At 36.0% G+C, this 22,527-nt stretch overlaps 1 protein-coding gene across 1 annotated transcript in view; it reads right to left on the bottom strand.

Moving 5' to 3' along the window:
• The window catches only part of qars1 (glutaminyl-tRNA synthetase 1), a 33,700-nt gene extending 17,769 nt beyond the window's left edge, over window positions 1-15,931 (bottom strand). Inside the window, exons 1-14 of the mRNA XM_048210661.1 lie at window positions 15,771-15,931; window positions 15,453-15,603; window positions 15,163-15,272; window positions 14,389-14,464; window positions 14,244-14,308; window positions 14,097-14,150; window positions 13,524-13,584; window positions 8,823-8,894; window positions 5,219-5,304; window positions 4,866-4,952; window positions 4,671-4,770; window positions 4,212-4,290; window positions 3,453-3,692; window positions 3,279-3,371 (exon numbers count right to left, since the gene is read on the bottom strand). Coding sequence (XP_048066618.1) covers window positions 3,279-3,371; window positions 3,453-3,692; window positions 4,212-4,290; window positions 4,671-4,770; window positions 4,866-4,952; window positions 5,219-5,304; window positions 8,823-8,894; window positions 13,524-13,584; window positions 14,097-14,150; window positions 14,244-14,308; window positions 14,389-14,464; window positions 15,163-15,272; window positions 15,453-15,603; window positions 15,771-15,881 — 1,385 coding nt within the window. The 5' untranslated portion in view covers window positions 15,882-15,931. The remainder of the gene's footprint in view (window positions 1-3,278; window positions 3,372-3,452; window positions 3,693-4,211; window positions 4,291-4,670; window positions 4,771-4,865; window positions 4,953-5,218; window positions 5,305-8,822; window positions 8,895-13,523; window positions 13,585-14,096; window positions 14,151-14,243; window positions 14,309-14,388; window positions 14,465-15,162; window positions 15,273-15,452; window positions 15,604-15,770) is intronic.
• Between the last annotated feature and the right edge of the window lie 6,596 nt (window positions 15,932-22,527).

Below are 22,527 nucleotides of genomic sequence, written 5' to 3'. Positions count from 1 at the left end.
TGCTGTCTCTTTTTATTGATAGGCCGTACGCATTTGTCAATCATCCCCTCTTGCTATTTGGGAAATGAGCCCAGCGCTCAGATTGGTCGAACTCTTTCTTTTGCTGGACTTGAGTACTTCGCGTGCAGAGGACTCACCGGGTTTTTTGCGTAGTATAGACAAATCCGGCGAAACACGGAAGTAAAGCAGCGCCGCCATTACTGCGTGCCTTGCTGCTAAGGAAGTAGCAGAAGTAGCGTGTTGGTCCCGTAGGCGGCTGTAGCAGATGTTAGCTATATAGTTTTTTTAGTACGTATGCTGTCCAGTGATGCCGGGCAGAGCGTGTTGTGTGGTTGGTTGTTTTAACAACAGCACAAAACTACAGGCCTGGAATAAAACCGTTTGTGTAATCCACGAAGCTTTGTTGCACATTGACTGCCCATGTTTACGGCCATACGGATTGCACAGAGTTCCTGGTCGAGCGGAGGACCAAGATGTGCGTCAAAAGTGGATGAAACACATAACCGAGATGGCTCATCGCATGCCAGATGATTAATAAAATAATCTTGAATACCTATAAGAACATGTATTTTATTGCTACAACTGGTCGTGGCTAAGGCCATCCTTAAAAATATTTTGGTTTGCCATAACAGCCAAAAAAAAAAAAAAAATGTCCGGTAGGTCGTAAAAAATGTAAAAAAAAAAAAAAAACTTTTTTATTGCATCACATTAAGTGTATTGTGATTGTCAAAACATTTTAGTAACTAAGCTGAATTTTATTAGGTTTAGTGACATGTTACAATGTTTACATGGTAGGCTACAATTTCTGGTAAGCTACACTTTTTTTTATTTTTTTTTATTCAATTATTATTATTTAATTATTATTGTGATTTGATTTAATATTGACTCATTTGGATAAATATTAGCTAGGCTACACAAGGTAGGCATTAATTTTTCTCAAGAAAAAAACAACTCACCTAACTTAATGCTGTAAACATACAGAGAGCCCTATCAGCTGGCAGTATTATTTAAAAATAACAATTTAAATATAATGCATTTTTTATTATAATAACAACTTTATTTAATGATATAAGTAAAAATATAATAAAGATGTAATACAGTGCACATATCAGCCAAAACAGGTTCTGTGTGAGGGGCTGCTAGCTGACAGCGTTCGGTCATTTCTGAGAGATTTACCTCAGACAAAGGTAAGTGTGAATACATAAATCCATTTTGAAAAACATGTTTACAAGAACATAACATTATACGTCGTTTGATGTTGTAATATTTTTTAATCTGTATTTCTAGCATGTCACATTTACAAGCACCAAAACGGTATTTATTGTTTGAATTTCGTAATAAAATTGACAGAATCTGAGAGCTGAGATTTTTTTCTATCATAAGTAACCTGCTCTGTCTAGTCTGTCGGTCTGTGTCCTCTTTACTTCGCGATTTTTCTGTGCGTGAGAAAATGGATGTGTGGCGTGAGAGCGTGTGAAAAGCGTCAATTGCGTGTGTCTCACATTTTATTGCATTTGTATTAGCTGTTTGAACAGTAAAAAAAAATCCGTGGGTCTTAACGCAATTACAATAGGCAAGTCGGTCGGACTAAAAGGGGAAAAAATAATGAATTGGGTCGGTCCTAAATTGACAGGGTCGGTCGGGTTTGGCAAACAAGAATATTTTTAAGGATGGCCTAATAATTATTTGAAACTGTGAAGCTTGTGAACATATTAGCAACACAGCTAGTAATGACAGCGTTCGGTTTTATTGTTGTCATCAATACACATCTTAATTACATTACATTACATTTTTACATTATTGCATTATGTTGTCAATAAATTACCTTTATCGGTAAGTTTTGGCCACTGCCTGACATCATCTACCCATGTTCCCTTTCACCAGACATTTTCGAGCAGGATGCGCTTTAATTGAAATGTCATTAGAGGGCACCGGCAAGTGTCACACCGTCACACTTCGCAGGCACGCAGTAATGGCGGCAGGCAAGATGGCGGCGCCCATAGAGTTCGCGGCGGATTTGTGTATAGAGTGACAAATCGTACCAGCGTACTTTAAGGTCAAAATGTGTACACGCTACACAAAATGCGTACATGTTGGCAGGTCTGCACTTGTTATATTGTTGAATGCAAAGGAATAGCCTGTTGTTTTATTTGTTTTCCAGTCCATGTCACCAACCACATATAAATTTATATATATATATATATATATATATATATATATAGGTCCTTTACAACTATATATTAAAGTTTATTGAAGGGTTAGTTCACCCAAAAATGACTCCGTAAGATCTTCTTTACTACTAGTTATAGCACAAAATAAATGTGAATGAACTTCAGAAGGTATGTTGGAAAAAAAAAAAAAAAAAAAAAGTACAACTTGCTGAAATAAATCATGTCTCATGTAATTGCTCAATCAAACTGTGAAAAAAACATCAGTAAAACAGTTTGTATACAAGGTCACGCAATGCTACATTTACCTCAGGAGAGCTATTTAATGTCCATAAACTTGTTAGTCAATTAGAAAAAATAACTAGAGAAGAGAATTTATGTATAAATATATTTAAAAATATATTCACTATTACATCTCATTGTATTTTTATTTTTATCTGTTAGTGATTAGTCTTAATGCATGTTTGAATAAAACCAACAAGTTATTTGTCATGACAGCGAATGTTTAGATATTTATATTTCAACAATTAATTGGAGTAGAAACAACTACATTAAATATAAAAACGGTCTTATGTGCAATTAAAATTTTTGTATATGTGGGAGCGGAGCGAGGCCGGTGAAGAGATTTTTAATGAACAACACCCGAAGGAGACAGTGGTCTCGAGTCTCACGGAGGAGCTCTGGAAGGATAAAAATGACAGTGGAAGGCGAGATATGACTAAGCCTGGAACACTTATGTTGTTGTTTTATTATGTTTGTATGCGACAGTCGGCCATGAGGCAGCTGTAGCTTGTTTTTGTTTTGTTGCTTACAGTTTATTTTCACATTAGAAGTATGTTACCATTTGCTGGTTCTCGCTGCCGCCTTCCCTGAACTATGAACTTTGCTACAGTATACAATTATTTGTTTGCTGATTATTACATTATTATACAAGTGTTGCTGAATCCCTCTTCATTGTTGCTTTTGTTGATACTGAATCAAATTAAAATCATAATCAAAGAGAAATTAAGTGTTTGTGAATTGGAAAAAAAAAAACAAATCATGAAATTTGTATTAATACACAGCCCTACCTGATACTCTGATAAAATGCATTAATGTTGAGTGACATACCTGGCCTGAAACTCTTTGGTGCACAGTGAGTGTGTGATGTGCTCAATGGAGTCACATAGACAGTGTGTGTAATCATACGTGGGGTATATGCACCTGTACACAAGATACAAGAAGAGAGTGGCATAAAAATAAGAAACAAAAACAACACCATGTGAGTGAAACAAAGAGTTTTACCATGCGTCTCCTGTCCTGTGATGTGGCGTGTATTTGATCCGGTATGCCACAGGGTCCATTTTGCCATCTTCCATAACCATCTTCATTCTGAGAGTGGCTTCCCCTTCTGCAAACATGCCCTTCCTCATCCTGTCAAACAAAACCAAAGACTCGCCCACAGGTCGCTCTCTCCAGGGGGAGGGAGGGATGTTGTGACCCTTGAGCTCCTCTCCATGCTGGTGGCACACATACGCATGACCCCTTACACACAAACAAACAAAAAGGAATAAATAGTCAATAATATAGACCGCATTCAGATCACACACACACACACACACACACACACACACACATATAAACACCACTGTGTTCTTCGATAATTATATATATTTTTTAAAAGGGTCATATTTTGAGGGGTCATATACTGAAGAATACAGTCTTTTAAAGTGTAAATTAGGATAGTTTATTTTACTATCAAAACCTAGATGCATTTCAGAGTAAGGCATGGCACCGTGTTCATTTGCACACAAGGTGGTCATGATCCGGTGTTTTCAGTGTCTCAGAGTAATAATAAATTTGGTTTATCAAAAAGTAATCCTAATCTCACAATATGTTCCAGAATTTTGTCATTATTTCTAAGCTTTGCTTTCTTATGTCTACTTGCTTTCTTATGTCACATTAACATTCTGGACTTCAACTGTGCTCCTAATTTTTCTTCTTTAATTAGGTGCAAAAGTTCTACAAGCATAGAGCCCTGAGACTTCAGGTTTGTAATCTCACCTGCGAATGAGATCAACAGCAAGATCGTAGAGAAGCTGGAAGTGATCAGAGGCGTGCGTGACATTGTATGGTCTGTATCCTGAATAGAGAAGAACATACATACATACATACATACATACATACATATGTACGTAAGTGAAAAACTCTCTTCAATCAAAAATCTGAATGTACCATTACATCTGAAACATTTTTGTAATATTTGCCACATAACACAAAGCCCTTTACTTAAAAAAATTTTTCTTTTAATTTAAATCATGCTCTGAAATGTGTTTAAATGCAATTCATAATGCATTGCAAGCACACTGCAGCAAAGTGTGTCAGCTTTCTCTTTTGAAGTAACTACTGTGACAGAGCAACCATTTGAAAAGAAAACAACATACACCACAAGTGAGATAAGGTACTTAACTTTCAAAAAAAAAAAATTCTTTTGGATCAGCCAAGTCAGATCTTAATACTCACCAAGCCACTCCACCATGTCTTTGATGGCAGTAAAGTACTTCTCCTCCTCTTTCTCTGGGTTTGTGTCATCATACCGCAGGAAACAGATGCCATTATTAGCCTTCACAGACACACAAAGTCAGACAGGAATTTCTTATACAGAGTTGTTCAAGTGTGTAATTGTGTTTAAGTGTATGTAAGTGTGTAAGTGTGTACCTTGGCATAACCAAAATTGAAATTGATTGCTTTGGCATGACCAATATGCAGAATACCATTAGGCTCAGGGGGGAAACGGGTACGGACCTACAACGAGGTGGAGTATAAGCGAGAATTTGATTCAGAGAGAAAATATTTAGGCAATATGAATTAACTAATTTAGTTCCTTGTCTTCTTATGCACACTTCAGTGGCACTAATTCAAAAGACAAAATGTGTTTATTTTCTTAATCCTTCATCAAAATGTAATAACCTGTGCAACCTCTGATGAGACCTAGACCACACAGGCTACTGGATGAAGTTAACCAATAGCTATTTAGTCATAGTTTTAACAAACTTGCATTCAGGTCATACCTGTCCTCCAGTGACTTCCAGGTGCTTCTTCAGCAAATTCATGGTGTTGGGAGTTACAACATAACCCTCCGTCTTGTAATTCTCCCCTAGAGAGAGAACAATAAGTCACATGATTCACTTTTAGCCATTAAAAAAAAAAAAAAATCCCCTGATGGTACTTTGGATTAAGTTTTGCATATTTAGGCTCTGTACAGAGTCTAAGGGTGCTTCTCAATATTCATATGGATGCTTCCTCTTTCCTCCATCCTCTAGCCTGTGACCAGGAAAACGATCAAAGTTAGCCATCTTGAAGGACATCTCAATTCTCTAATTGCACTGTAAAGAGATGAAGAACGAGGAGTGAGGAAGCTTCCAGAGGAGCTATGAGCGAGGATGCACAGATGTATCCTATACGGAAGGCAAAAACCTGACACACGTATAAATTCTCCTCCCCCTTCACTTCTGTCACAATTTTCATTTATGTTTTATCTTTGCAGTTTAAATAAACCATACATCTCAAGTATTTCAAAAGGGCTTTTTGATTCATAATTATTAGGAGTGTAATGATACATTTGTTATAGTGAGATATAAAAATGCGACAATATATATATCGCTGATGTAAACGATATGATTCGAGATACAGAGGTAGATTTATCCAAGACTCAGCTTACTGTATTTATAAGGTATAATTCACCCAAAAATGTAAATTCTGTCATCATGTATTCACCCTCATGTCCTTTTAAACCTATAAGATTTTCATTCAACTTTCAAACACAAATTAGGATCTTTTCCTGAGAGATTTCTGTTCCTCCATTTAAAGTCCATTCCTCTAAAATTTAAATGATCCAAAAAATATAATAATGTCAAAATCATTACTACATTAAAAATAATCAATTTAGTGGTCTAATCCAAATCCAAGTCTTCAGAAGAGACACTATGGCTTTATATGATGAACAGATTTACAACACGCATATACTGAAAATACGGACATTCAAATGCTTGCTTGACATGCAAAAGCATGTGAGTAAATGCAAAATGTACATTTTTGGATAAACTAACCATTTACAGTTTGGGAATAGTCATTTTGACATGCTTTCTTGCAATTAGAAATGATAATCTGAAGCGCATACAAACTGGAACGGTAGTCCTCAAAGTGAAAGCGCAAACATCATTTAAATCACCATATCACTTTTTAGGCTAATTTTAGTAGTATGATTATTCAAAGCATTTTAGATAGTTTATTCTTATATGTATAATGTATTAATAGCGGGAGATGCAGGACATAGCAAGCAATGGTCTGTGCATGCCAGGCTTGTCTGTGTAAGAGATCCAATGAATGCCTGCATTGAAAGCGCGAGTAAGCGCACAAAAAGAAAGTTTACTGAGTTTCAGTGACATTACTACATTATACAACTATATACAATGTTGAATATAATGTATAATAATGCAATGGGGGAATATTTGTGGATCCTGATAATAATAAAACAATAATAATAATAATAATAAAGAATCTATATTTTGGCTAAAAATATTGTGATAGTATCATGAGTTCGGTATCATGATTTGTATCGAATCGAGTGTATCATTATGTTTGTTTGTTTGTTTATGATTTAATGCCATGCGAGCTACCTTGGCTATATTCATCGTGAGAATGAGATTTATTTTTATTTATTTTTTAAAGAAAAAAATAAATAAATTAGGTTTTTAAAATTGATCTTAGATAAAAATTCTAAAACTAAAATCAGGCCTTACTTCATTAAAAATCTTTTCATAAAAGTCAACAGAAAAATAAAGAGTTCTAACAGATTTCAAACTTTCACAATCCATCAAAATATGCTTAAGTGATAGGATCTTCACCCATTAACAGAAACACATGGGATAGTTTGGAATGCCCTATTCGACAGCATGTGTAGATAATATGATCCCCGCGATTTTCAAAGTGGACACAATGTTTTGCACCAACTAGAGCAGTGGTTCTCAAACTTTTTAGCGTGGAGTACCCCCCTGAAGAGATTCCCATCCTTCTGCGTACCCCCTCTCTTCCACTTCGACTGCAGTCACACCTTTTCCATTAAGGGACAATATTTGCCCCCTAAATTGATTTTCCAGTGCATATTTTTACGTTTATGAATAACGTTTGTAATTTTTATATAATGTTTTAAATAAAAAATGTTTAATAGAGAAATATGCAATGATGGTAAAACGAAGTGATACTTTTAAATATTAAACTAAAACTGCCAGTAGGTGGCAGCAAGTCACTATTTTTATGAGTGAGTCATCGAGTCATTCATTCAGTAACGAAGCAAGTGGCTGTGAATGAATCATTGAATCATTGACTCTCACGATACGTTCAAAGCCGCATTCGTGTGTTGTAGTTCTGCTCTGGTTTTCGTTAGAATATTTTTTCGTTGCAAAATAGAGTAAATACTGACAGCACTGTGTTTAAAATGTACGTTTTGTTTTTTGACTTTTTGTATAATAATGCACGTTTGCAGTCATGTGTATATTTGGGTACAATTGCATTCTTCCTTGTTATCAACATTAAATAGGCCTACAAGAACTCACACAAGGTATGTTTTTGTATCGAAGAAAGTTTGAGTCTTAAATTGATATAAATCCACTATCTGTGTCTATATTTGTTCTTCATGCAAGTGCTAAATCCCCACTTTTACAAAGGTGCATTGTCGAGAACGGCAGTAATTTAGTGCGATTTAAGGCAGCAGATTCGGCACGCAATCTATCATATGCATGCTGCTTGTGTGGATGCAGTCATTTTAGACTGCAAAACATGAGGTAATTTGATTAAATGTAATTGATTTACGGCATTTTGCCAGTTAGAAATACATGCTCGGTTTAAATATTATTTTAAGGTATGGTAGAGTTAAATTAACTACTCCGCATTTTGTTCGCGTACCCCCTTTTGTCACCTCACGTACCCCCAGGGGTACGCGTACCCCAGTTTGAGAAACACTGAACTAGAGGATCGATTTTGTAAAGTTTGTTTGTTGTACATTTATCCCATTCAGCTTGCCATTTCTTACAAATGTAAATACTTATAATAGTTCTGAGGTCTGACAGTGGAACTGGGCATTTTTTTGTGCTCTGAAGATAAAGCTTCCTTAGCCGCCGCATCAGCTTATTCATTCCCTGTAATACCACAATGCCCTGGTACCGAACAAAAAATGACTTTAAAATTCTGTGCCTCCAAGGACTGCAAACTATTTAAAATTTCCACAGATGCTGGGTGTTCAGATTTGGAAGATGCCAGAGTCTGAAGACAAGATTTTGAGTCTGTCATTAATAGGAAATTTCGCTGCCGAGAAGTTGAGTGTATCATTACACACCTAATATTTATTATGAATTTCTTAAATAACCAAATTTCAACAGCATATGGGCAGATCCTTTGTGTGCAGCTGATTATGCTTTGAAGTAATGCTTGAGTGATCAAGAAAATACAAATAAGCTTTCCTTGGATTTCTTGTCCTCATTTTCTTTCCTTGCATCCTAAGAGGGATGGAGTTAGAAAGCAAGAAAAAGAAGTGAGGAAAGAATGCGAGGATGTACAAATAAGGAATGAGAAGCACCCTATGTAGCTGCCTGGACACAGACATGTCAACACTCTCACCTGGCTTATGAAACTTCAGCGCTTCTCCTCTCAGCTGCTCCATCAATGATTTCCTCTCCGTTTCTCCTTCACCTACAGAGAAAGACGGAAATATAAAATAGGCATTCAGGCATTATCCCTCCTTTAAAGGGATAGTTCATTCAAAAATGAAAAACAAAGAAAGAAAAAAAAAAAAAGGAAAAAAAAAAGATATTCTAAGAAATCATTTTGTTGTCCATACAATGCAGTCTATGGTCACCAAAACTTTGGTTACAGAAGAAAAGATTGTGCAGGTTTGGAATGATATGAGGGTAAATAAATTATTCAATTTTCATTTTTGGGTGAACTATCTCTTTAATGCAAGTTCATGTGATTATTTTTGTGCTGTTTTCAGGCAAATAAGAAAACAGCACAAATCAACAAGGCACATAACTGGAGGTATCTTTTTTGTCCATAGCACAAATGGATTACCAAAGCTTAAAAATTGAAGTTAGATGAATCAGTTGAATCAGTATAATTTGAATAAACCATACTATATGAAAAAAAGTGAGCATACTTTGACAAAAAGTTCTAGTTGAGCTAATTTTTTTCTCTAGATTTCTTCAGTACTTTAGTAACATTAAATTTTTTTTCAGGTACAGTAGATCTATTGGCCCTACTTTATATTAAGTGGCCTTAACTATGTACTTACATTTAAATGAATCATTTGATACAATGCACTTATTGTGTACATACATGTTTTTACATTGTACTTATTGTACTGCATGTAATTACATCTGTAATTAATTTCTGTAATTACATTTATAATTACACTGTTGACCCATCCCTTACACCTTACCCCTACCCTTAAACCAACCCATACCACCAAAGCTTTCCCTAACCTTACTCGTATCCCACCTCAATAGCAGTAAAAGTGTTTTGTAATTCAATATGAACCCAATAAGTACATTGTACTTTTTTTTTTTTTTAAGTACATAGTAGTTAAGGCCACCTAATATAAAGTGGGACTGGTCTATTTAATAGTACCACTAAAATACTGCAGTCTTCACTGTATGAATTAAATATACATTGATTCTTATGAAAGCTACTAAAGTTATTTAGTCAAGAGCAGCAAGTGATTTTCTATTTGTCTTTTGATGTTTGAGTAACATTATCAGCATAGACAGAAGAGTTATATTAGACACTGACATGACACTGCTGACATTGTGACATAACACATGGATCTAATATCCACTTTAAATTAAGCAAGCTATTTCCTGTGACTATGTGAAACCTACTAGCCACATTAGCCACTATAATAGGCAAGTAAATAGAAAAACAACAAGCAAAAATGAGAATACTATTTGTATTACAACCCAGTTTGTATGCTTACGATAGTAAATTAAAATATATATTACTGTGCAAACATTCATTTTGCTAGTCTGGGTAAACCCAGCCTGATCTGCCAGCGATTTGATTTCGCTCGGCAACTCAGTCTGGAAACCCGTGCATTCATTTCTATTGCTTCTGTTACACTTTTGCGGGAACCAATCACAGACTGGCTTATCCACCTTGCTCGCTATTGGCGGGTATAACACGATGACGATAGAGAAGCGACGGCAAGCAGCTTTCAAACTCTATCTGATCTACCAGTCTCCCGCACGACCGTCACTCCAAAATAACAATGCACAATCACAGTGACGCCGATTGTGTTAAGCATTTACCTTATCCGAGAGAAACGTAGTAGAGCGTTGATCCAACAGTCTCTTCATAGGAAGATTACAAACGGCGATCGATGACACACAATGATTCTCTGCTGTTATTTTGGTGGTTTGCTTCACGATGTGAGTACAGGACTCTTTTAGTTCAATGCCCCTTGATGGTAGACAATATTTTTATTATTTGCTCTATACATTTCGTCTCCCTGCTTCTTGAATCTCGCGCCACCTGAGCTGACTGGAATTCTTTTTGGTTGTCATGACAATGACGTAGTTTAGAGCGGCTATATTCCGCGTTCATTTACACTGAACCAGAACAGTATCAGAGTCGCCTTTTAAACTCTCGACGATGCTGAATGACTTCTTTAGTTAGCAAACAAATTGCTCGAGTGGGTGTAAATACCGATCACTTTCATGTTTTTTTGCACAACCTGCAAAAATCGCTCGATGCCATTGCTGCTTCTGCAAACCGCGGATCAATGCTACAAAACAAAACAAACTAACCCTGCGTCTCAATCAGCTCCCTATTTCCCTAGGTCGTGAATCAGTATATCATGAAAGTGAATGTGGCTGATTCCCTGATCAGTGCCCTGACTACTGAACTAGGGAGCTGATTGAGACACATGGTAAACCTGTCTGGAGTTTTCGCATCGCTCTGCAAAGTATGTCACCCGGATCGTTGATCTGATTGGTTGAAGGACTATCCAACTGCGTGAATAATGCTCATTGATCTAGTTTGATTTAGTTTGTCTCAGTTTCATCTGTTTCTTCATGTAATCACAGATGGATTCGATGATGGTGAGATCAGATCACTGTGTGGAGCACCGGCTGTTGTCAGACTCCTTGTGTATTCAAAAATCTCACTGGATTATTACAATTAATGGCAAAATGAATGTTGGAAATGTCAACGGATATTTCCTATTGACACACTACAGCAAAAGATATAAATAACTGGCTTAAAACCTTTTTTGGGGGGTGAAAATACTGACATGCCTAAGACTTTTGCACAGACTTTTGTACTCTGTGTGTGTGTGTATGTAAATATAGTAATATAGTAATGTAATTATATTTATTTATTTATTTATTTATTTATTTTTATATTTTTATATACAACAGTTCTGTCTGGTTCTCGAATCTGATTGGCTGATAGCCGTGCGATATTTCAGTGATAACAGCACTCCTACCTTTTCACCGTCATGGCGGCCGATCGTGGTACAACTACTTGTACAACTGTTGTTTTAATAGTTTTTTAGACGAGAATGTAGTTGTTTAGACCTGAAATACGTGACTCATATCTAATAATAGCGCCTATTTTACAATTTGTTTTGACGTTTTCGGAGATGCGAGCTCCAGGGTGTCAGTGGCCGTTCAGTGCTTCTGTAAGCGCCGAGAACAGCTTCATCTCGGCCAGTGCTTCGGGGATTTACCGCTGGCTCTTATAGTGGTTAAACATGAGACATAATTCAATTTGAGTACATTAAACGGGCAATCTGTGGTCTTATTAATCTATTATTTGTTCCAGAGCAAGTCGAATTGTGCCATGTTAAATTTGATAATAATTAACTTACATCCTTTATATAGCATAGCATATTGGCTACAACTAGACGGGACATATCAGACGAAGACTCTTCTCCGCTCTTCAAATACGTAAAACATTAAACTTTATAGACAGTGTTTTTTGAGTAAAGAAAACGCTTTACATGTTTTTTTTTTTACTAATATATATCTATATATCTATATCTCTATCTATATCTCTCTCTCTCTATTATATATATATATATATATATATATATATATATACCAGTTTGCATTATCAAGCAGTTGTTTTAGTTCAAACTGTTGTTGTACAGCTAAAATAACTAGAAGTGACTGATACTGGAAGCACATTCAAGCTGTGCAATCCTTCCCCTCCAACAACCTGCCACTTATGAGATCACAGCAATTAGCAAACATTTCACTCAGATATACATCACAACAGACAAGAAAAAATTAGGGATGCACAGAAATGAAAATTCTGGGCCAAAAAAACGAGGATTCTGGATGCATTTGGCCGAACAGTGGAACCGAAAATGACTTTTTTTAATTATTCATTTCTAGTTTTAATTTTTTTTTTTTTGTTTGTTTGTATAATTGTATTAATACTAGACTATTTAATTAAATTCAATAATTTTATTGAATCTGAATAAAAAAAAAAAATAAAAAAAATACAAGCCAACAAAATAATAGGCCTAACATTTTATTTAAAGTAAAACACCAAAAATTGGACAGAATATATATTAAAATAATATTAAATATTAATATATTATTCTTCATTCAGTTCTATGCAACAGAATAAGGTTTAACAGATTTATTTTATGACCAATAACCAAAATAAAGCATAGTCCTACAAAGCTATTATTAGCAGAGCATGTGAGCAGATCATAGCTTAGAGTAAATCAGTGAACGAGAGGGTAGCATTATTTAACCAGTGTTGCCCAGCACGGCTGTACCACACCATATTACAGCACATTATAGGGCTATTGCAAACAGAAACAAGTCTACTACAGAGAAATTTCATGTTGACACATTGTTTGAGCAGACTTTTCCAGTGAGCGTGAGCAGTACACAAGTGGAACGTTCTCTTGGCCCATGAACAACTGTGCAGGGAGTGGAACATCGAGCAGAGCAAACTGACTTACCTGCTTGGCCAGAGTCACTTCGCGACTCTTCGTTGTGCATCTTTGGAAGCGGTGCCGCTCACAAAATTGCAAAAAAAATGCTGTGCGAGAGTGAAACCTGAGTGCTGAAAACTGAGGGACGGTGTGCCATATATATTTGGCTCATATATCTTTTTTTTTTTTTTTTTTTTTTTTGGCAACTGAAATTTCGGTGCATCCCTAAAAAAAACTATAACAATTTCCGTTTCATGGTGACTTTAAGCAGTTTACATACCGCAAAATACACGATTATATCAAAATCGCTATCAATAGAAACTTCATATCATCAAGTGCATGAGAAAAATGTCTGATAGCTTTCTGCGTCCTACCGTTTACTTCAGAAACCTGCTCAATCTTCACATCTTTCTCTGCAGCTTTGGTTTTGGCTGCCTGTGATGAAAGAAAAGAGACGGCAACACATTTCACAGCTGCATAGTTGACATAACTACAGAATTATCTGTAATGCGTTTTACACCAACATAGTGCCAGTGCTGGTGTCAGAGATTGTGCCAAATATTGCTTGTTCTGTGCGTTTCCACAGAAGAAAAGGCTGTTAAAGCCGTTTGTCTCGTACAAAAACAACAATGAAACATATTATAATTATACATATTATAATTAATGGAGTTATCTACAAAGGAAGCACCTGATTAGATGCAATATGATGCAACACACATTCAGCTGGCAGACACCAATTCCTATTTTTGTCATTTTGCCTATTTTTGTCATTTTTGTGATGTAGTAATTTTGGACTGCTGCAATATAACCTGCCCACATAAATACAGTAACATAATTGTGGAAAATGTTATGAGAGAGAACCCTCTGCTGTGCACCAGATCCTCACAGCACTGTTTCAGTGGAAAAGGGGTGCCACAAAAAAACAGAGACCATAAAAAAAAATATACCTTGGGCTTTTTCTCCAGATCTGCCTCTGTTTTTGGACCCAGAAGGTGCAGTACCTAAGAAACCAACAGAAATATTCAGTGGATGTAAATTAACAATGATTTGGACAGATTAAAGCAAGGTAGTAAAACTGTCACACTTGCACAAACCTGCATATCTACTTCATTCTTGACAATCTTTCCATCAGCCCATTTGAGAGTGGCTCTAGCCTCACCTAAAGAGCACAAACAGAACCTATTCCTCACCAGCACAACACATGACTGTACTCATATGACATATGACATGCTGCCTCACCCATGATTATTCCCATGTTGAAGCGGTATCTCTCTGCCAGCAGCTGATCTTTGTGTTTCTTGATAATCAATTCCACCTGTGGAAGAGTTAATAGGTCAATGGCAGATAAGGATTCTTAAAGATCTAACTGAAAACTATGAAATCTAGCATAATTTTAGCATTTTTTTAAAAAAAGTGTTGTACTCAACTTTAATAAAAGGTAATATAAAACTTGCTTAAATAAAAAAAAAAAGAAATCACATATACTTTAGATGTACCACATACATTTTACATTAAAAACAGTTTAATATGCTAAACAAGAAAAAAATACAGATGGACAGAAGAAGAAAGCATCCTTTCATTAACCCTGGCAACAGCCAGTCTGACAGAATCATAAAGTAAAATAATATGCCATGAAATGCTGGGCATTATTGATTTTATTTACAGATTAAAGCCAGAACAAAAGTTTAAAACACTGTTTAAAAGCATCTCAGGTGTCACCTCATGAAGGAGAGAATAAGAGACTAAAAAATGAGTAAAGCTGAAATCTAGATATAAGACACCAACTTTGAAGAGGATAATAATTTTTAGATTTTTTTGGTCACTGTAATACACAGTTCCCATAATTACTTTTACTTTCAATTTATACTACTATTACTATTATTCCAAAATAGTAATCACAATTGAGTAGATGTGTCCAAACATTTGATTACCATTTTTGACCTCCTCCTATAATATCTAATCTATACTCACACCACAGAAAAACTTTTGTGAATATTTGTAAAGTGTCCTTACTGCATCCTCTATCTGCTCAGGTGTGATCACCACTCCCACCCCACAGGCAGTCTCAAACTCACGCCGATCTACATGATCCTGAGGGTGACTTTTCACAAAGTCCAACGCCGCTGAGCAAAATTATCAGCAAAAAATGTAAATAAGTGGTGTACAGCAAATTTGTGAACAGGCCTTGTTTATGAGAACTAATATCAATTACACTGATATACATATTCTTACTAAAGACAGAACATTATAGACACAGAAAAACAATAAGTGAGTTTTGACAGAACAATAAAGATATCAGATACCTGACAACTGCAGTTCCGTGGTTATTTTTCGTTCAATGATGTACTCTGTGAGGAAAGAAATTCGATTCGTGTCTTTAAGTCGTGTCACCATACTGTACAACAGAGTGCCTGTAGTCTTATCAATGCCAGCGGACCCCAGCATCCCTTGAGCCTGAGAAACAAAAACACAACAGTAACATAAGCAATATTACAAAACTTTTTCAAGCACTCCTCGTAAATATAATGAGTAAAAAATTGTCAGGTAAGTTCTCAAGAGGCTAATGACTTTGACAGCGCACAACAGCAATTATTAATTATACGTATTAATTAATTACGTACCAGTTCGATGGCCTTCTTGAGTGATGATGAAAGCGTTTCATTTTTCAATGTTTCCTTAGCTTTCTGCTCACTAAGGCCAATTGACATGAAAATAGACACCGCGTCCGCCATTTCCCTTCCTGCACACACGCCGGTTTACACTTCCTCCAGTGCTGGAGAAGGCGTTGCACGAACCTTGATTTCTCCAATCAGATTTGCTTTCGCGCATCCTTCCACCAATCATCGATGCGCCTTAGTTGCATCAGTCGAGCATTGCCGTGTGAAGTGCAACATATTATTAATGATTTATTTAAACGATGTAAATGTTCTGATCTAAGCCATATAAAGGACATCGGAATCTGTTTAGTATTCTATATATCTCACTTTCAGGGGAAATGTTTTTGTTTGTTCGACTGAAAATTATTGGAAGCTCGGTGGTGACGTTGAAGTTGAGCGACCCTTTTTTCTGCCGATTGTCCCTGCGTTCCATTCGGAAGGGCTCATCCCTATGCTCTAATCCCTTCAAAGGGTTTACCCTCTGGAGTGAGAGCTTCGAAGGGATGAAGGGTGTAGGGGTCAAAAATACTCCTTTTTTGGAACGCACTTCTGCGTCATCTTAACGAGACAATCAAGGAGGAGTAGATTGTGCAAGCTGCGCCCTTTGTTTAACGTTAGTTTATATATTTAGTTATTTTTGGTTTATCGCACCATAATGTGTATTGTGTCTATGTATTTTAAACATTTAAGTATGGACTGTTAAAGGGAGCTGTAAAGTATATTTGTTGAAGTACTATGTCGTTTTGACCATAAATGTACTAAATCTAACTCGTATAAATATTACAGTAGTATAGAAAAATACTATACATACATTTATAGTTAAAAGCGAACTCTGAGCCTCCTGTACCCATTCTGTGACGACAAACAACTTCCCTGTTTAAAGGATCATGGGGGCCCGAAGTGTCCATCAGTTGTACCCTTCGAAATCCTTCATTCCGAAGGGCCCTTTGAAGTGGCCGTTTTGAGCACTTCGGTTTGGAACGACCCTTCAATATGGCGGCAATGATTGTTTTCACTCCGAAGTGCCCTTCGGAGGGCGATATATCCTGTTTGGAACGCACCGAAAATCTAGGCAGGATTCATAAAAGTTGAGTTCATTTGTGTTGATCACTTCTGATTCACTTCTGTTGATAACAGAGCCTCTTTTCTTTTTTGCGATGATTCAAAAGCCCATGAAAAAAAAATTATATTGGGTTTTTGTCGTGGGAACCAGTGTGATGCTAACTTCCTCAACATCCAGGCAGGATTGTATGAAATTCTACAAAATCTTTACAGAATAGAAGTGAATATTTCCTTTCTATGGGTTCTAGCAAATGTGGGTAATGAGAAGGTAATGAGGAGGTAGATCATTTGGCAAAGAGATCTCTAAAACATCCAGAGATAGATGTGTAACACTGAGTAAAACTGAAGTGAAAGGAATAATAAAATCTGTTCTAAACAGGATGTGGCAAGAGAAATGCTTTCCTGTAGCTCAGTGGTTAGAGCATAGCACTAGCAATGCCAAGGTCATGGGTTCGATCCCAGGGGATTGTACATACTCAGATACAAAAAAAAATGTATAGTATAATGCAACGTAAGTCGCTTTGGATAAAAGTGTCTGCCAAATGCATAAATGTAAATGTAAGAGAAATGAGACTATGAGACAAAAGGCAGGCATCTATACAATATTCAAAATAAAGCCGGGGTAGAGAGAAACAGCTATGGAAGTGGAAAGGATGGCTCTAATATCATGTCTTTGAGTCTTTGAAAAGACACACATCCCTTAATTGATCACTGTTCATCATATAGGGAAAAGAGAATCTGAAAACTGAGCACAGTGTGGCCTGCCAGAAACATTTGAACATGTGTTGATTCATTGTACCAAATATGACAGAGAAAGAATTCAATTTATAGAATCATTAAGCCATGTAGGAATTAATGACCTGCCAGTAAGTATATTTGAAAAAAACACAAAAGGAGTCAAAGGTTTATAATATTTTAATGTGGTATAGAAATGTTTAATTAGGATAAGTTCCACAGTAGTTTATCCAGAGATAACTCCATGGAAGTTAGTTTGACCTGATTTAGACTGGTTTGTTTTAGAGGAAAAAAGGAAGGCAAATGAGGATATTCATTTGGAAAGAGTGTTCAATAATCGAATTGTGGAAAAATATGAGTATATCCAGATTTATACGGATGATGCTAAGAAACCAGAGTCAGAAGTAACAGGATTGGGGGTGGTGGTACCAGATAAAGGAATAGGAATCAATAGAAGAACGTCTAATAAGTTAGGGGCATATACTGTGGAAATGCTGGCAGTGTTAATTGCCTTACGATGGGTGGAAAAGATAGAACAGGGCCAAGTTTTGATATGCTCAGATTCGTCTTGTAGCGTCTGGACCAATCAGCCACACAATTATTCATTGTATTTAATGAATTACCCATAAACTCACTCTCACTAATCAAAGTTCTCTGAACTCATCCCCCTAAAACTGCAACCAGCATCCCAAATGTGGCCCACACAGGCCAACCTAGGTGTCCTGTTACAGATATATGGTACTTTTATGATCCGGAAGAATGCTGTAGAGACTAGTGACTCATTCTTCCTGAGAAGGACAATTAAACTCTCTTAATCCTATATATTCTCTATATAACCACTTGGGAAATGTATAAACACGTATCCAATTTTCCCATCTCATGACTTTCCTTTTATAGGCTTTATTCTATATATTAATTCTCTCTTTTGAACTATTTTGGTATTAATGTTCCATAGTTGCAAATGTATAGTTAACTGAGATCACATTGGCAGCATGTTTGGTATCTACGGACTCCAACTTTCATTTCCTATTTGGTAATTTATGTTACATGTTACTAACTCTGTGACATGTTAGTATTATAAGAATCTAGAAGTTTATTCTCTCATTCATCCAATCCAGTGTCTTATGCTAATATCTTGCTACAGAACAAAGACTCGTAAAACTTCCCTCTGAAAGGGAAACTCCTTATTGGCTCAAACACCTCAAGAGGGTGTGACATCTTCACCCCTTATATTCACTGATCACAAGATCAAACCCCCTTTCTCTTCCTGCTCTTCCTCCTCTTCTTCTCTTTTACTGACAAATGCTGATGTCAAGATGACGCTGTAAGAAGCTAGACGCTTCTAAGGAACCCCAAGCTTGTGCCAGGCTTCGGCCTAGACCTTCCATTCACCAAAGATCCTCTGAATCCAACTGGTTCTCTTTCATCAAGACAATATCAGAAAAGATTCAACGGGAGCCTCCACAAATTGCATCAGGACAGTTTTAATTCAACTTGGAGAGACATGCAAGTATCAAACTTAGTCTCATTATCGGATACATTGAGTATCCTTACCCCTTTTAAAGAAGGGCCTGTTAAAACTAAACTGATGGTTTGCTCAAGGCTGTTGATCTGCTGAATGTCCAACAATGCTGTAACTCCTTGCTTCCTGCTTTAGCTCTCTCTCTCTTTTGGTAAACTGTATGCATGTATGTGTGTGAATGTTAGAGTAGTTTAAGTGTTTAGTCTAGTTAATAAAGTCTTGTTCATGTCACATGTAAAGTTGTCTGTGTTTTGTGCTCATATACTGGAGTCCCTATTCATATCGACCCCGACTACAGGCTTTTAGTAGTACTTTACAATAAGATTGTTATTTCCCATAACCTGGAAATGAACATTTCTTAGAATTACTAAACAATTAACACTGTGTGTTCATTGGACAACGGGTTAATTGATGGTAATATTAATTTTATTACATTAAGTTAATTTTATTAACTGATCCAAATATTAATAATTAATTATAACTAGTTATGATTAATTATTCATATTTATTTTGAGCTAATTTGCTACAGTCTTCAGCTTTAACAACTATAAGGTCATTCTGTTCAAAAAGTCATCAAGATATTTTGTTTGAAATACAGTCAGTGACAAGAATAGTAAATCAAGGAAGACAAAGATAGGAAACATAGACATGCAATTTAAGTATTAGCAAAACAAAAAGTGTGATATGGGAGAAAATAAAGCAAAATTGGCAAGAAATGTGAGATAGAGAGGGGAAAGGGAGGCACTTATATCAAATCCAAAGGCATGTTAAAGAGACTGCGCGTGCTCGCCGAGTCTACAAGTCCGTAGGCCGTCCCATTCAGCATTTTAACGCTCTGAAGTGTGCTCAGCAGCGCCCCCTTTGTACACTTGAAGCGGTCTTCCGCGAAGCCCGCATAGATGCAGGCTCCGCACACTTTAACTACCCAGGAATCCTTGCGAAATGCCAATCAGACAACGGATGGGAGGAGATTTCGCTCAAGAGCAATTGATTACATGAAAAGAAAATATTTAAGTGTAGGTATCATTACAGTTTTTATGACCTAGGTGTACATTTTACCAGTTGTTACCTACAGTTTATACAAACATTATGGTCATCGACCAGTGGTTGATATCTCAAACATAATAATAGCACGTTGAATAATATGATCGTATTATGATTCATTAAATAAATAGAACCGAATGTCAGGGCTTTACTGAGTCATATGTAAAACTAGTATTTATATTTAAACCTGTAAATTCATCTGAAACTCACGCACATGTTTATCATGTGTTAAAATTGTAATCTTAGTTCAAATGGAACATTATGTATTATTACAACTGTATACATTATTTAAATAAGCATGTATATACTGTATTGTCTAATGCCCAGGTGGCATAAGCAAAAGCAGGCTGTGTAGTTGACATGGAGATAATATTTTGCAAAAGAAAAGAAACCAGTTCTCGATGCTAAATATTATCCCCGAACCTGCAGCTCCTGTCAAAAAAACAACCAGACCATTATTTCCAGCGTGTCGATCGAGTAAATACCTCTCCAATACCCCAAAAATAGTCACAATACTGGAATTTCTAACTTTGATATGATAAAAAACAATGTATATACTGTCATATAGATATTTTTAATATTTTTTTATTTATTATTAGTCAAAAATTTCTCCTGAAGATCACTTTATATGATAAAGCTTTTAAGCTTTTCTCATAAATAAACGTTGATCAGTTACCATTACAATTATCTCACAAATATTTGCTAACTCAATGTATTTGTTTTTACAATGGGGTAATTTTGTTGCAATATATTACACACAGCACAAGGAAGCTTGATTTCAAATGGTAAATTGAATTTAAAAAAGACAAGTAAACAGTAATAAAATAATAACAAATTAACAAATTACTAACTATAGCACAAATACAATAATACAATAAAGATAGAAATTAAATAGACTGCTTTCTATTTTCAGGTAGGTCTAACTGTAGTAATCAGGTAAGAAACTGAAAAAAAAAAAAACACAAAGTAGGCTAATCAAATGTAAAATAACATTGGATAATCTTCATTATAAAAATTAAATACAGATTAATCAATTAAAGTTACAGAAGTTAATCAGTCAAGAGCAGTAAGTGATTTTCTCTTTGTCTTTTGATTAACAATAACATAGAGAGCAGCACGTTTATTCGGCTACTGTCCCTTTAAGACCTGACGAACGCACAGACACATCCTTCCTGAACTGTTTTACATCAATACTCACCAAGATGGGCATTGTGATATTGTTTCTGAGTGTATTTGACCATTAATAAACCGCGAAAAGGAGGTTATTTTGGCACTTGTATGTCAAAATTATGTTTCTGCGCTTCGTGTGAATGAGAGGAGGCGCGTGCGTCTCAACTCGCTGTCAGAGAGGAGAGCATGGACGCGCAGCTGGTATCGGTGTATCGATACTGCAGAAAGGAGTACTGGTATCCTTTCTGATATTTCAGTATCGGTACATATCGAAATATCAATATTTTGACAACACTAAGCTATGTACACGGCTTTTTAAAAATGGCGGGTCCTGGTGTTTCCCATCAGCGTACACCTAACGTTACGTCACTGGTAGCTCCTAAATGCTGGGTTAGACCTTTTACATTCTGAAGTAGTCCAGGGGGGTATTCCAGAAAGCAGGTTATGTGACATACCTGGGTATGTTTAAGAGTAAGTAAGCGGATAACCTCAACTTTCGGTTCCAAAAACGGAGGTAACTTTTAGAGTATGTAAGTAACCATAGCAACTTGCTCTCTGAACATAACCTGCTCCGGAGCAGGTTATGTTCAAGGGTTAGTTAGCTTAAGAGGAATTTAGATGTGTGTTATATTATCAATATGGTTATATTAATGTATCTAAATTTGTTATATAGTTACAGTTATATACACAATGTTATATTATACAATATATAAATGTTTATTCAATTCTAATATATGAATTTTATTGTCATAGCACACATGGATCTACTTCTTAATCTTTATAACAGGACATTTTCTATGCTATAATTTCTATAATAAAATACATATCATATATGTGATATTTTATTAAATAATTAGCATCAAACAAACAATATTAAGATTAAAAATTATTGCACAACCACCCAATAGGTGGTGATGTGCACCAAGTAGGTTATGTAAATCGCCATTAAACAAAAGAAGAAGAATGAAGTAGAATGGCGCGCTTTTTCTTAGCGTCTGTTTCCATGGTGAATCATCGATTCGTCGCTCTGTTGAGAATGTCTTGTGTGTTAACCGGGAACATACTCTGGGTTGGCTGAACTTATTCCCGGATGCATTTTTGGAACCAGCATACCTCGAGTAAGCAAGGTTTGGGTTAATCAACCGAGAGTTCAGGGTATATGTGACAGTAAGTTAACCCTGCTTTCTG

The sequence above is a fragment of the Megalobrama amblycephala genome, linkage group LG12, assembly GCF_018812025.1.
Source record: "Megalobrama amblycephala isolate DHTTF-2021 linkage group LG12, ASM1881202v1, whole genome shotgun sequence".
NCBI classification, from domain to species: Eukaryota; Metazoa; Chordata; class Actinopteri; order Cypriniformes; family Xenocyprididae; genus Megalobrama; species Megalobrama amblycephala.
The sequence above is the reverse complement of the archived record's forward strand: the minus strand, read 5'-3'. Positions and strand labels throughout refer to the sequence as shown.